The sequence below is a fragment of the Thalia democratica genome, chromosome 9, assembly GCF_965202585.1.
Source record: "Thalia democratica chromosome 9, ktThaDemo2.hap1.1, whole genome shotgun sequence".
Taxonomy (NCBI): domain Eukaryota; kingdom Metazoa; phylum Chordata; class Thaliacea; order Salpida; family Salpidae; genus Thalia; species Thalia democratica.
This window is the reverse complement of record NC_139173.1, coordinates 32,277,445-32,294,518: the sequence shown is the minus strand read 5'-3', so window position 1 is coordinate 32,294,518 and position 17,074 is coordinate 32,277,445. Positions and strand designations below refer to the sequence as shown.

Below are 17,074 nucleotides of genomic sequence, written 5' to 3'. Positions count from 1 at the left end.
GTATTTTTATACTTTAAGAATATATTATGGATTTGTTATCAAGATATATAGACTAGTATCACATAGTTTTTGAACAGTTCACAATAATAGTTAATTTGAAAATTATTTTTTGTTTTTTTCTCAGACTGATATTTTTGGTGAAAAAAATATTATAAGACTACAATGCATTGTTAAGAGTTAAATGTACACTAATTGACACTAATTGGAAACTTTAACCAAAAGTATCTAAAAACACAAATGTATTATAGAATAAGGAGTTTTATAAACCAGTTGTAGCTAAGATTGCAATGCTAAGTATAACAGCTTATAATGTAAAACTAAATCTTTTAATAAACCAAGTATACATAAAACATTTAAACAAGTTGTTTTGTCGTTTTAAATATTAATGTTATGATGAGTACATATTAGGGGTGTGTTTAGGCTAGCTTCCTGTGCAACCATGAAAAAAAAAAGATAAAGAAAAAAATAAAGTTTAATTTTGCGAAGAAAACGTTGTATGATAATATGTTTTTACTTTTTGTAGGCTAGTATACTTAAAGATTAGTCTAACTTGAATATTTGCTGAATCATAAAAGAAAGCTTTTTTTATGTTACATTTGGTGTTAATTATTATTAAAATTTTGTTCTTTGAGTTATTTCTAACATGTTTGGGTAAGGTCAGTAACGGATAATGGTATAAACAAAAAAGAAAAAAAAAAACCTTTAAAAGTATTGTTTATTGAACGATTAAACAAAAAAAAAAAGCGCTCAAAAATTTTGGTCTAAGGACATGGTCATGGTGTACAAAAAATGCTGACTCAGCAAATATATAAATCAGACTGAACTTTAAGTATACTTTTCCGCTATTGAGTAAATTTGCTCGTGCGTTCTTTCCAAAATGATTACCTTTTTAATAAAAGAATACTTCAAAAATATTTTAACAAACAACTGCCATAATGCTGCTCACCTTTTGTTCTTGGGTACTATAGATTTTGACAAGTTAGAGTCTTTTACAGTCAGCTAATAGTTTTTGTTTATATATAAAAAATACAGAATTTGAGTTTTTGGAATAATAAATAATGGTTTCAATTTTGAAATTTTTTTAAAAGCTAACACTTACTGATTTAAACTAATAAAACTAACTGTTTTAATAATATACAGTTTGTAAAAATAACTTAAGTTCTGGTTTTTGCCCTGTGTTTTTTTTTTGTTCACCAAAGCTTTAATACAAAAAAGCCCATTTTAGTCAAACACACAGGTTTCTATAATAATTTATTTATTTTTACATACTAGTAGAAAGACTAAAGAAAATAATAAGGATGGAGTATGTCACGAATGGATTTGGTAATAGTCAAGCACTTTTGATGTGAGTTCAATTATTTTTAATTATAAGTGATTTTTAAAAAATGTGGCCTAATTTTAATTAAAAAATGGTTAAAATTAATTATTATCTAGGTGATATTGTTTTTTTTTGTATTTTTTTGTACATTTGTCAGCCATGGGTTTTGATCTTGCAAAGTTCAGCTCAGAGAGTTTTTAAATCCGCCATTAGGACCCTATACCATCAGGGGTTAAAAATATCATTTATAAAAAGAAAAAAATTTTAACTAAAAACTCACGTATTAAAACTTTGCAGTTTTACCTTTAAAAACTTTACTTTTATGTTATGCCAAAGAAAATAATTATAATATTAAAAAAAACAGCATCAGCATAACTTTTCTCTAATATAAAGTAAGAATATTATGTGTTGATTTGATGAATTACATTAGGAGTAGTGATTTTATCTATATTTTAATTACAAACAGATTGCCCTCAATTAACCTTGAATATACCTTTTCTAATTAAAAACCTCCTGTGACATGTCTTCTGTAAACTCTTTGTTTTTGAAAAATAAGATAATAAACTATTCAAAGATTAGATGTATACTTTTAATTTAATAATAACTAGACTGAAAAAGTTTTAAAAAGATTACAAAAAAGTGTAGGAGTAGATATATGATTTTAAAGTAGTTTTTTTACTTTTTAAAATGTGCCTTCCTTAAGAAATAAATAAAACTCTCAAACATCATATCTCATATATTTATATCTCAATCTTTATTTTATAAAGCAGTAATAGTAAGTGACAGTAATTTATTAATAAAGTTAAAATTAAGTAAAAAATAAACTTTAAAAATTTATTAATAAAGTCAATTTCCACCCACTATCATTTGGTAAATCTTAAAACCATCAAGTTTTCAATCTTAAATATTTTCTAAATACTGATTATGTCATTTCAACTGCAACAATTTGTTGAAAACAACATTGTTATAGTTACATTTAATAGAAAAAAGAAAAATTGAAATCAAGCTACAGAAAAAATTTATGATGTTCAAAATATTAAAATAATTAAATATTAAAGAATAATAAAACAGTGATAATTTCAAGTGTAAATCACAATTTAAAAAGTAAGCTAAAATATTGCTACATTATTTTCATAGTCAATGAAATTTTAATATAATGGAAATGGCATGGTCAGTATGTAGTCAAGAATTAAAATTCAGAACTCTGTGTTTTAAAATACAATAACATGATAAAAATTATAGACTGATAATTCTGTGGTATTCTGCTTAGTAAAACATAATATCAACATTTAAAACTTTAAAATAACAAAAAATTCTGAATTTATAATCCCAAGCAAGTGTAAAAAAATACTTTGACAAAAAAATACACCAAAAGCATTACTATATAATCAATGATAGCAGATAAACCAAAAATAATAAAAAGTACATCTATCAAGGTTGCCAACTTCAGAATAACTCAAGTCAGTTTAATTTTTTTATGTCAAGATATTTCAGGCTAACTTAAGCTAGTTTGATATTTTTCAAAAACTTCTCATGAAGATGAATCAGGCCAGTTTGTAATTTAAACAAAAAAAAATCATACTTAAAGGTATTAAGAAAATCAGAGTAAAGTTTTTCTTCTAGACTCTAAATGATTTAGTTGTTTTAGTTTTAATATTTTGATTATTTATAATATATTTTTTCAAAAGCTTGGATTTTATTGATTTTGAATACTTAATTAATTTAAAAGTTGAGTAACCCTGATTTAATAAACTGATGTGTTTTATTATATTTTTAAAAACTACCAGACTATGTCAGGGTTGCTGACACTCAGAATAACTCATGATGTTTTGAAATTTAAAAAAGTCCCAGGATGACTCAGCTCAGTAAAACTAAGGAAACTTTGAATTTGTTTTCTATACCCAGGCTGACTCTGGATAGTTTTGTTAATAAAAACTACGAATAGTTTCAAGACTTCAGAAAGTTTTATGGTAAATTATCTAGATTTTGATTAAGATTTAAATGATTTAGTTTCAATATTTCTTATTTTATAACCAATATTGTTGAAGAGCTTGATATTTATTGATTTTTTAAAGTTTTATTTTTTAAAGGATTTGAAAAATATCAGGATGACTCAGGACTTATTTTTGACTTAAAAAGTGACCTGCTATGTTTTTGGAAGTTATGTGCATTTCTGCTTCATTGGTTTTATACAAATCATTATTAAATTTTTAATTGAAATTCATATTTAGACCATGTTGCTCATGTTAGGGATTAATAGTGAATTATTTTGTTATTAAATATTGCTTTATTTGTTTTACTTATTTGAAAACAATAAACTGTTTGTCTGGAGAGTTGATTTAGGGGTTTATATTTAATGTTGTAAATTTATTTTTTGGTACATTTATTAAATATTTTAATTAACACAATAAATATTTAATTTATTTACAGACCAAGTTGCTTATGTAGAAAGTTATTTATACTGATTTATTTTAATATTATTATTTGTTATATTTAGATTTACTATTTAACCAACCATGCTGCTTAACTGAGCACCTGGATACTGATTTAATTTAAATTTGTTATTTAATGTAATCAGTATATTTTTTAAACAGATCATGCTTTTTATGTGGGCAGGGTTGCCACAAATCATGGAACCCTGGAAAAACCTAGAGTTTGACAATTTAGGCTAAAAAACCTGGAAGCTCCTAGAATTTTAAACAATTTTTACATGTAAAAGTAGTAAAATTTTGATTTGACACAGCAATATATCATATAAATTAAGGGCATAGGGGGGGGTAAAACATATGCCCTTAACTTTTTTGTTATTATTAAAAAAACACATTAAGACCCAAAAACTGTGTACTTTCAAAAACCTGGTAGAAATTCAGAAAACCTAGAAGAAATTAAGAAAATCTGGAAGAAATTTCTCAAAAACCAGTGGCAACCCTGCGTGGAGAATTTATATTGATTTATTTTAATATTATTATTTGTTATGTTTAATTTATTTTTAAGCAAACCATGTCAGTTATATGGAAAGCTGATACTGATTTATTTCAATGTTTTACACAGTATATTGAATTATTAAATATATAATTTTTTTTCAGAGACTTGTTGTTTATGTGGGGAGCAGATACTGATTTATTTTAATATTATTATTTGTTATGTTTAATTTATTTTTTAAGCAAACCATGTCAGTTATATGCAAAGCTGATACTGATTTATTTTAATATTTTATGTATTTAAATATTTAATATATGATTTTTTTCAAACAGACCATGTTGCCTGTGCGGGGTGCTGATACACAGAAACGAGAGAAACGTTTGCGCAGATTGCTTGCGCCTGACGGAAGACATCACCGAAGGAATCCCCAAGCAGTCCACGCTCGTTCACTGCAGGAACTGCGAAAGGTTTTATTATAATTTTGTGATTGTTTTGTTATTCTAAATGGTTTAAGTTAAAAGTTTGTTGTATCAGTTTTTTGGTTTTTAGTAAAATTGTATAGAAACCACAGTTTATATTGTATAGAAATTGGTAAAGGTTTTTAGCATTAATTTTATGTTTCATTTGAAAGTTGCTTTGTTACAATTTAAAACTTGAATCATTAAAATCAAAACATCTGTATAATATTCGGTTATATTAAAACAGAAAATGTGAAAGTTATTGTAGAATTTGCAAAGAGTTTTTTTTTTCATTTAAGTGTTATAACATTTTCTGTAATACTTTTTATGAACATTTTTTAAACTTAAGAAAACTTTTTTACCAATGTAATTGCTATAAAAACAAAATTTATAACTAGTATTTATCAACAAAGTGTTTCTTATAAAGATAATTAAACCTAACATCTTTAATTGCATCTTAGTTGCATGAATTATTTTTCTAAGTTTTCTATTAGTGGAAAAGTTTTAATAAAAATAACTTACAGTGTAAAAATATAGATTGTAACAAAATAACAAAAACAAAACTTTTACAGAAGATTTCCAGAAATCTTTACTTTGCAATAGAAGAATGTTTAAAACGTTTTTTATATATTTTTTTTAATGTATTATTTTAGTAATTAGCTTTTAAAACTGACAAGTTGTATCTAGATATTATAATATTATAATATGAAATTAGTTTAAAAATATAAAACCTTTAGAAGCTAAGTCTTTTTCAGAGCATTATCAAAATAAAATTAAGTTCTTCAACAAAATACTTCCAGATTTAATATTTTTTGGAACTAATAAAACAATGTTTTATAGAAAATTTAATTATTTTATATTAGAAAAACTTTACTACTTAGTATTTAATGTTCATAGAATATAAATCTCCAGGTACCTGTCACCACCAAGCTCTTACGTAGCGGCATCTCTGGAGAGCAAGGAGCTACTTGATATCTGCCTGAAGAAATTGAAACCCTCACTATCCAGGGTTAGGTTCATCAAGGCCTGGTTCATTTGGACCGAGCCTCACTCCAAAAGAGTGAAGATAAAAGTGCAAGTTCAGAAACAGGTTACTAAAATGTTTTCTATGTTGAATAAAAAATTCCAGGATAAAAAAAAGTTATTCTTTGTATTATAAGTGAGGTTATTTTAATTTATGAATATTGTTTTATGAGTAATTTTATACTTAAACCAGATTAAAGTGCAAGTTAAAAAAAAACAGGTTAATGCAGTTTAACGTATGTCAAAAAAGTTAATTAAGATTCAGGAAGTGTTGATTATTTTTTTTTTAGTTGTATAGATTTCTTAATGTTTCTTTGAAAGTCCTAAAAACTGTTATTGAAAGTCCTTTTTAATAAGACTTTTAAAAAATTGTTTGATGTATTTAAGAAAAATCTTTCAATGAAAACAAATGTCAGCTAATTTAGTAAAATTACTCTCTATTACTAATTATTATAATTACTACTTTATGATAATAGATAATAACAGGGTTGCCAAAAAACCTAGAACTTGACAATTTGGGTAAAAAAAAAGTAGAATTAAAAATTTTTAAAACAAATACCTAGAAAAACCTGAAATTTTAAACAAAAATTACTAAAATTAGTGGCAAAACCTTAGTTTTGAACAATTTTTTCATGTAAAATGATAAAAAATGTAAAATTATTTTGATCAGACACTAAAAATGGAACATTTCCACCTGCGCACAACTACCAACAAGATTTTCAATTTTTTTTTACTAAATAAAATTTAATTAAACATCGCTGTTACCCCTAACACTTACTAAAAAGCATCTTATGATTTGAATGTTTTTTTCAGATTGAAGGAAACGCATGTTTGGAACAAGAATTCGAAGTTGAGTTCATCGTTTCAAATCAAATGTGTATCGATTGCCACAGAGTGGAAGCTAAAGATTTCTGGAAGTCTGCAGTACAAGTATTTTGTTTTGCTACTATTTATATATTTTACCATTTACCTTTAAGTTTAATAACCTTGTTTTTAAATACTCAGTTTAGTAGTGTACAAGTAAATTGTTTTGTTGTCATTGTTTATATATATTTATATGTTTCTTGAAAGCTTTTTTTTATATTTTAACTTTTAAAAATTAGTTAATCTTAATTATTATCTTCATACAGCAGATTAAATACAAGTTTTCATTTACAATAGTTTATTCTATATATGTAAAATTACTTTTTTTTGATAGTATTAATTAAACATTTTGTTTAGTTGTTTTCTTATCTTACTTGTTCATTTAATTATAATTTTTCCACCTTATTTTGCGTTTAACTTTTTTAGTTTTATACAACTTTGTTTGTTGGTTTACAAGTAATTTTTTATTTCTTTTCATTTTTTTTCTCCTGCTTGCTTAGCGTTCGCACACTCTTGGCACACTAATTATTTTGAAAGATTTATACGTTTAACTTAATTTATTGCATTATTTTTACTATCTTTATGTATTTTTGTAGGTCAGACAAAAAGTGACACGCAAAAGAACGTTCTACTATTTGGAACAAGTGTTGCTGAAGTACAACATGCATGCTAACACCACTAAAATAAGCAAGCAATCTAGTTAGTTTTCAGGAAAGTAAATATACATTAATGTATTATCTTTTAAATGTTCTATATTTAAGGCCATAGGGGGGGGTAGACCATGTTTTTTACAAGTTGATCTTATTTTATAGAGTTTTTACTAAGCTTCAAGATGCTTTTTACCGTTTTTAAAAATTCGAATTAGTTTTTGAGATATGACCGGCCAAAGTCGGGCCGCATAACAGGTTCCTTATGGGGAAGGAAAACTAAAACGGCGAAAAAAGACTAATGCATTCAAAATCTATCTCCTCCTTCATTTTTTAAGCAATCTTCTTCAAACTTTCACAGTCTATTCTTTATACAATAACAAAAAAACGTTATTTGTGACTTTAAAAAATTTCAAGTAAAAATACCTTTTTTTTGTAATTTTATGACAAAAATTAAAAAAAAAAGTGAATTTTCATCAAAAAAAATTTTTTTTTACAAAAAAAAGGTATTTTTACTTGAAATTTTTTAAAGTCACAAATAACGTTTTTTTGTTATTGTATAAAGAATAGACTGTGAAAGTTTGAAGAAGATTGCTTAAAAAATGAAGGAGGAGATAGATTTTGAATGCATTAGTCTTTTTTCGCCGTTTTAGTTTTCCTTCCCCATAAGGAACCTGTTATGCGGCCCGACTTTGGCCGGTCATATCTCAAAAACTAATTCGAATTTTTAAAAACGGTAAAAAGCATCTTGAAGCTTAGTAAAAACTCTATAAAATAAGATCAACTTGTAAAAAACATGGTCTACCCCCCCCTATGGCCTTAAATAGCGATCAAGTATAGCGATTAGTGTCTTACAGTATTTTATACTTTTTTTAGTGATTTGTTTTAAAGTTTTATCTAGTTTTCAACTACTACAAACTATTTTGATATGCAAATGATCTTTTTATTTGACAAAAAAAAATCAAGTTTTAATTTGTGTCTAACCTAGTGTTTTTCAATAAAAAATTAAAAGTTTAATAAATGTATACATCCTTTTTTTACTTTGTATATTACAGTTATACTGACTTATGATTTGTCTTATAATTTTCTCATCATTCAAATTCAATATTTCAGAGAATTAAATTTCAAAACAATGTTTCTTCGCAAAACAAATCTTCATAAAGTTGTTCTGTTATAAACAATTAGATAATAAATTTTAGAGAACTTGATTTCTTCTTATTAAACTTTTTTTTTTTTAGTATTTTTTCATGATATACTTATTGTTTTGATTAACAAATTTTAGACGGACTCGATTTCTTCTTATTAAACTGTTTAATTTTAATATTTTTTTATGATGTACTTTTTGTTTTAATTAACAAATTTTAGACGGACTCGATTTCTTCTACTCTCTGGATCAAGACGCCGTGAAATTGAAGAATTTCCTCATGAAAATTTTGCCGTGCAGGTATGATAAATAATTTAACATTAAAATATTTTACAAACTTATTTAAAATATGTAACACTTTATTAGTGGAAAGACTTTTGATTTGAAACTTAAATGTATTTGAGCGTTGTTATTTATTTAAGAAAAATATTTTAATAAAAATTTCTACCATGCAATTAAGAATAATAACTTGTTTTAGTTAAGAGAATCTATAAAATCAATAATCACAGCTTTACAAATGTCAACGAAATGTTTATATTTTTTGATGAAAAATTCATAATCATACTTTATTTGAAACTTATTCTCGGTAGGATATTGAATCTTAATTTAAAAAATATCTGTTATCAATTGATAAATAGTCAGACGGGATTTTTTAAGCTGTTAGACTAAAGTTGTAAAAATATTTTTTATGAAACTAATGTGTAATAATAATGAAATTGAAATAAGAGTCTGAACTTTGAACTTTAAAAGCTTAAATGTATAAAATATCATTTGTATTGTAAAAATATCTTTTGTTTTTTACTTAACCCATCAATTAGTAAATTTAAAATCAGTATTAAACATTTATTAAAGGTTAATTGTATTTATGTGTACTAACCAACAAATTTTTAACTTTTATGATATTAAGTTTATTTATATATACAAACAAATTTTTATATTTTCAGATATTTCGATTCAAAGAAGCTGATATCTCACGATACCCACAATGCGACTTACAATTTCAAAATTTCGTACTCTGTAGAACTTCCACAAGTTTGCAAGGTGATTTAATGTTTTTATTATTTTTTATTTACACATTTATAATTACAATTTCAAAATTTCGTACTCCGTAGAACTTCCACAAGTTTGCAAGGTGATTTAATGTGTTTATTATTTTTTTATTTACATGTTTATAATTACAATTTCAAAATTTCGTACTCCGTAGAACTTCCACAAGTTTGCAAGGTGATTTAATGTGTTTATTATTTTTTTATTTACATGTTTATAATTACAATTTCAAAATTTCGTACTCCGTAGAACTTCCACAAGTTTGCAAATGAATTTAAATTGTTTGAATCATTTGTATGTACATAGTGAAATTTTTAAATACTTTACTTAGTTTTACTAAAAGAAAATTTATCATTTTAAGATTAAAATTTTTGCTGATTTTTGTTACTAGTATAAATATTATAAGGTAAATAATAAGTCACTTTGTAGAACATAATCTATTATTATTATTCTTCAAATTGTTAACTATATATTTTTCCAGGATGACATCGTTGTTCTACCGCGCAAACTTGCCAACCAGCTCGGAAATTTCGGTCAACTGGCGATTTGCTTGAGAGTGACCAGTAATATTCATTTGATAGATTTCAACACTTTACAAAGTTAGTTTGAGTTACTAATTTAGCTTGATAATTACTTATTTTGTTTAGCTTGAGTACTACCAATATCCATTTGATTTGTTTTAACACTACATAGATTTAGTTGATTATGAATATTGCTCATTGTTTTTATAATCAAATATTTTTATATTATAAAACTTTATCTAAAAAATTTGCTAAATTAACAAAACAACTACATGTTATAAATATCAAAAATGCTATATGTTTTAATTATTAACATAACATCCAAAAAAATAACAGTACTAGACAACAGTAACTTAGTTTTGAGTTGTTTATATTTTTACAATGTTGTAAATTGACGCTGCACATTTAATTATTTTATTTTATTGTACATTCCAAGCATTTTTGTGCTCTTTGTAAACCGACCCTGAGTTTTACGTGCCTCATTCTTTTCGAAAATTTAACTTTATATGAATCCCAACTAGTTTTGAACTTGTTGTGTGTGTACATGTTAAAATTGCATTACCGTACAAACGTAGTTTTTATAAGTAATTAGTATAAATTTATTCGCTTTTAATTGCAACTTCACCAACCCTGTATTTTTTTTTGTAAATCAACATAGCATATATTTACTCCTTTGTTATTAAATTATTTTCATTCAAATACAATCTGAGCATTTAGTACTATCAAGTTTTACAATTAGTACCTAATCAATTACTTTTAATAAAGTTTTATTTAATTATTTATGCTAAATTGTCAATCAGTTTTATATTTCGAGATTACCTTTTATGATTAAGATTAAAGTTCTTTTGAAACCATCAATATTTAAGCTTTTTTATGTGATTTTTTTAAAACAAAAAGTTTTTTTTTTTATATGAAAAAAAAACTTACAACCTGAATTATCATAAAGTTTAAAGTTTAAATATGTTTTTAATAAAAGTTTATTAAGTATTAACTAAAAAAACACTTAAATTTATAATTTAATACCTTTGTTAAATTTATATTGTTAGATTTATTATTAGAATGATAAAAGCATTATAATTACAAACTACTTTCTCTAAAAACAAATCTAGACGATTAAATAAAAAAACTATTACTAATGTATTCTAAATTTTTTATTTTTTTAAATTTCAAAGTTTATTAGTTTTTTATAATTGTCCTTAGACTTAAACACAATATCTATTATTAACAATAGTTACTTACAATTATATACAATAGTATACTTTGTTATATCTTTATTAGCATTTATTAACTGTTTTCTGACAAACCTTTACTGTTTACTACAAGAAAAATAAATTTGAAATTTTGAAAATCTCAGTAAGCATCAAAAGCGCAATCACTTCTCATAAAATTCAATACATTAAAATAAACACATACATTGGCACCACCTACCCTGGTGACTGATGTTGGCAAAGTATAAATTTAAAATGCACAATTCTTAAATTTAGTTCAATTCACACAAAGTAACCTCGGGGCCACATTACAAATACTAGCGAGTTATTATACAAAAAAAAAAACAGTAGAACTAATACTTAATGAAAAATACTTGCTGATTGTTATACATAATTGAAAAAAAGTTTTTTAATTTTACAGCAACATTGGGGCCACATGATAAATACTGGCACATTATTATACAAAATTGGAAACAGTTAAACAAAGTTTTTTTTACAACAGTAGAACTAATACCTAGGAAAAATGAACTTTTTTTTATAATTACTATATATTTTCGCAGTAACATCAGTACCAAATGACAAATACTTAATTATTTTATAATAAAACCAAAATAATAACTATTAATTTTCTCAACAGTAACATCAGTACCAAGCGACAAGTACTGGCATATCGGCAAGGAGAGGCCAACATTCAGCGCGATTTGCGAGACTAAATCACTGAGCCACTTCACCGTCATGGAAATCGACCCAATCAGAAGGCAGCCTCACAAACTGGGGAAGGGCATGATCTCAAAGAAGGTTGGTGAAAATGTTTATGTGTCTTGTCGAAAAACCTGGAATTTAACAATTTAGGCTAAAAAACCTGGAGTTTTGAACAAAATCATTAAAAAACCTGGAAAAACCTTGAATTTTAAACATGTTAACTAGTAAGATTTCGATTTGACACAAAAAGTCTTTCATCTAGATCATTTTTTATTTAAAAACACATCTAAAGTAGCTTTACATTATCTTTTAAATGTCGTTATACTATATAAGATAGTTTTTACCTTGAACTTAATTTTAAACTAAACATAGACCGTAAAACGTGTACTTTTTAAAACATGGAGGAAGTTTTAAAACCCTGGAGAAAATTTGCCAAAAACCAGTGGCATCCCTGCCTTGAGTTTAAGTTTTTTTGAAAAAACCCGGCAGAAACTAACAATTTGTTTAAAATTATCATTTAAAACAGCACGTATTAGCGGACTGCTAGGTATCTTTGTGCCTTAACTTTTATCCTCTATCATTACTGTCATACTATTATTTCAACCAACAAACTTGTATTAGCTGACTGCAATGTGATTTACTAATAACAACATCTTTATCATAGTGTTAACATAACATCCACGTAACATAATATTTCTACCAAATTATGACATATTGTTTAATATATATATATTCAACAGCACGTGTTGGCGGACTGCTACGTGGTCAGGACCAGCGAACTGGGCATGACTGACGAGTACATCCACTGCAGGACCCATCTGGGTCACCTGTTGAACGAGGGGGACTCGGTGTTGGGGCTGGACGTTGCCAACAGCAACATAAACAACCCCGAAATGGACAATCTGAAGGGGGTGCTTCCGGACGTTGTGAGTTTTGAATGAAATTTATTTTTGGTTGAAATGATTTTGTTTTATTTAAAAAAATAATCAAATCTGACTTTATCACGGTAGTTATATTTTACGATAGATAATGTAATGTTTTTGTTAATTTGAAGTAAAAATTGACTTTTTGTGAGAAACATTATAAATTTTGTAAGGTTTTAGCCTTAACTTTGTTAACAATTTTCCTTAAGATCTATAAAAACTTGGAATATTAAAAAATTTTTAAACCACAGTAAATGCATCTCAGTAAATAAAACTCGAGAAGTTAAAAAATTTTACCCATTAGTAAAAAGTAAAGAAAGTATTCAATTTTTTATAACCGAACAGATATCAGTTAAAAAAAGTCTAATTTTTCATTTTCAAAACAGATCCTAGTGAAGAAAGTGTACGACAAGCAACGCAGGAAGCGCACTCGTAAGTGGAAGCTGAAGAGAATGGCCAACGAGGAGGATACCGCCTCAGTTGCCACCGATGGCAACAACGAAGGCATGAACAGGTGAGATTACCTAAGCGGTAAAATATCAAGTCTAACGATAAATCTATATGTACACAAACAAATGTTGTTTTCAAACTAGCATAAACTTCAAGTCTGATAAGATTTGCAACAAACTTTATTGTTTACTTAATAATTGAATTATTTTTTTAAGGTTCTGAACATTTCAAATTAGTCACATCTTTTTTTTTAAGTAAGATTACATATGTTTTTTTTTAAGTAGTTGTTTTTAAATCATTTTTTATATAATTTTTAAATACATTTCATTATACTTAGTATTACCTACATATTTATAAAATTATCACTAACATATCAATTGAACATTATTCTTGAATAACAGGTTCATAGAAGACATCGAAGAAGACGAAGAAATGAGAAAGCACATCAACATCTACGCAAACGAAGGTTTGTAAACAATAATTAAGCAATATAAATATAGCATAATAAAGTTTGATAATTAGAAAAAAGTCAGTACAAGACAAACTAGATATGGTATATTACTACGAGTTTTAAATTAAAAATGTAAGGTAAGGAACACATAATTAAGGAAATTACTGATCTAAAAATTGATAATCAACATCTACGCAAATGAAGGTTTGTAAACAATAAATAAACAATATAAATATAGCATAATAAAGTTTGATAATTAGAAAAAAGTCAGTACAAGACAAACTAGATATGGTATGTTGATACGAGTATTAAATTAAAAACGTAAGATAAGGAACACATTAAATAAAGAAGTTATAGATCTAAAAATTGATGATCAACATCTACTCAAATAAAGTCTGTATGACATCATAATATTTATATTTAATTGTAAATATATAATTTTGAAAAAATAACCAAGTAAGGATGACAGGTTGCTGGGAAACTAAAAAAATATCTGTATTGTTTCGTTTTTATATTTTGAAAAAATAACCGCATTAGATAGATAGATTAAGTTTGTTATTATTCTATACAAACACAGATGCTGATCACACCCAAGTTGAAACGGACTTGCCTCAAATACCACTCGAAGAAATGATTCAAAACATGGATGGCATGAACATGGATGTTGAAATGCAGGATGAAAACCAAGAGAATAACATGCAGGAAGAGTAATAAAAGTAGATACAAGGTTGCCAAAAAAATCCTAAGAATCCTGGAAGTAACTTGAATTTTGGACGAAAATCATTCAAAAACCGGGAAGAAACTTAAAAACTTGGATAAAACTTTTAAGAAACTTTTGGCAACCCTGTAAATAGGTTAATTAGTATATAGTTTAATTTGCAAAGTATATTGATAATTTTTGTGTAAAAGTTTAGAATAATTTTAGTTTCAACACTACAATAATGTTATTAGTTATTTATAAGTTTAAGAAATAAATTTTAGAATGTTCAGTATTTTAACTTGCTTTTATTGATAAATTTTTATACACTTAAATATTTTACAGTAACAGACGGTTTTAAATTTTTATCAATTTTGAATGTGTTTATTTGCTGTTCTAAATCTACAAGTTAAAACGTACTCGTTTATAACTTAAAAGTAATATTATTACTAAGATTATTGTTTTTGGTGTATTTAATTTTATTAGAAAATTGTAAGCAAAGTTGTGTATAATAAAGTTTTGAAAGAATTAGTTTTTATTATTATTTTTTTTATGTTATATAAACTAGTTTGTATTAGTAATACTATTGTTTAATTTTTTTTTAATATGTTTTGTTAAAAAAATTAAATTAAACCTAAATTTAATTTGCTTCTGCTATATTATCTTTGTTTTTGCAGTCTAAAAAAGATAATTTTATTTTTCTACTCAACATAAATTCCATTCGAGAAAACTGAGCATATCACAACTTCAACAGAAAAACACGCTATATTAAAAGTATAACAAATGTTTTAACACACAGAATAATATTAAAATAGTTATATAAAACATTTTAAAACACACTAGTGCACATATTTTGCTTTTATAAGTGAATGTTATAAATTACCGATGAAAAAGTAATTAAATAACTCTAGTGAACTATCGGATCCGGATCTTATTTTCAAATTAGGTTCCGGACGGATACGAATCCCAAATATTTTGATTTACTTGTAATGAAATAATTATACAAACTTAAACGTAATATTTAAGTATTATTTTACTATTTGAATAAAATGTTTATTATAACTTGAGATCTCAATAATATTATAAATTAAGTAAAGCATGGTTTCATAAATAAATTCGTGAATCAATAGATAAATTAAAAGTACTAAAAGTTTATTAAAAAAATTGATGATATTTTTCATGTCTTAATAACCATTGGTATTGTTGAATTACTATATTAATAAACGAACAAAAAATATACGTCTCACTAACAAAGAAAAAACAGACTAAACATCAACTTGAGTAGTAGTGGTTAACTAAATGTGAAAAAATAAATTAGAACAGTTATGCTAAAAGCTGAGATTAAACGCCTCAGTTTAGCGCTTAAATATACTGCGTAATCTAACAAAAATACTTTATCAGTGTTTTTATACTGTGCAAAACTTTAAAGTCTAAAACTCTAAATCAAGGGTCGGCATGTTTTTATAAGACGCGAATGGCCTATTTTGGGAAGTCTAGTGTAAATTTTAAACTTTTCCATAATATCTTGTGTGAGTTTTGAAATTACCCTTAAATAAGACTTATTTAAGGCCTTTTTTTCTCTTCATAATAAACTAAAATAATCATAATATAGCACAGTGGTTCCCAAACTTTTTTCATAGACCCCTTCGAAAGAATTAAAAAAGCTATGGCCCCTTAAAACAAGATTTCTCACAAAAAAAAGTAAAAATAAATACGTGTAAACCTTTTTTTGCTCTTTATTATTAACTCAAGAATACCTAGTAAAAGTTTTAAATTAGGGTCATGATAGATACTCAGCGGACCATGAGCAGCAAAGGGACCAAAGCGGGGGTCATGAGATCATAAATTGAAACTTACACTAGATATTCTGAAGTTGTTGATGTGGAGCAAAAAAAGGTCTTTAATGTTTAAATGGTATTTTTTTGAGTAATCTTTTTGGAGGGGGCCTTTCGAAAACAAGTTTGGGAAACCCTGTTGTAGAGCTTATCAAGGACAAAAAAAGGTTTTTCAAACTAAATTTGAAACCTACACTAGACATACTTGAGAGCACATTTAGTTGCACAGGTTTTTTATTTTGCTTTTTGGGGTGCACAGATTTGGTTAGCTTGTAGCCACTGATCTTGTATAAGTTTCAAAATTACCTTTTAACACGCCTAAGACATTTTTTTTTAATCTTCATAAGAAACCCAAAAACATCTAGCGTAAGTTTTAATTTATGATCTTGTGGCCCCCTATAGCTTCTTTACTAGTCATTAGTATACGGCTAAACAAATATTTTTTATAAAAGGTTAAAAAGTCTTAATATTAAAATTATGGTCGATAAAATGTTGATAGTTAAAATTACTATAACAGTTTCTATCTTATTATTATAACCAGTGGCGTCGCGTGGTATTTTTGTTAGGGGGTGCTGAGAATTAAAAAAAATCCTCAAACTTAAAAGTTTTATTTTAAACTATTTCAGGACTTTCTTAATACAACTACGTAAATTTTTAAATATAATAAAATATTTGTTTGCTATAAAATTTAATTTACTACAAAAACAAGTAGTTATGTAATGGATAAAATTACAATTTCGTAAAAAATCTAACTACTTTTTATCAAATAAAATCTACTCTGATCCTGATGTAGTTGTCCCTGCTCGACTTGCATCTTTTCGAGTTGTCCCTACTCGAGTTTTTCCTGCTCAAGTTGCCCCTGAC

The 17,074-nt window shown here is 25.9% G+C and overlaps 1 protein-coding gene across 1 annotated transcript; it reads left to right on the top strand.

The window, feature by feature from the left end:
• The first annotated feature begins 1,269 nt into the window (after positions 1 to 1,269).
• Positions 1,270 to 14,757, top strand: LOC145843851 (60S ribosomal export protein NMD3-like). The gene is made up of 13 exons (XM_082951095.1): positions 1,270 to 1,345; positions 4,573 to 4,707; positions 5,611 to 5,788; positions 6,535 to 6,651; positions 7,182 to 7,284; positions 8,598 to 8,676; positions 9,321 to 9,417; positions 9,905 to 10,022; positions 11,790 to 11,950; positions 12,595 to 12,780; positions 13,164 to 13,291; positions 13,629 to 13,693; positions 14,256 to 14,757. Exons 1-13 carry the CDS (start codon positions 1,299 to 1,301, stop codon positions 14,387 to 14,389), a joined length of 1,548 nt encoding a protein of 515 aa, XP_082807221.1. The 5' UTR covers positions 1,270 to 1,298; the 3' UTR covers positions 14,390 to 14,757.
• The last annotated feature ends 2,317 nt before the right edge of the window (positions 14,758 to 17,074 follow it).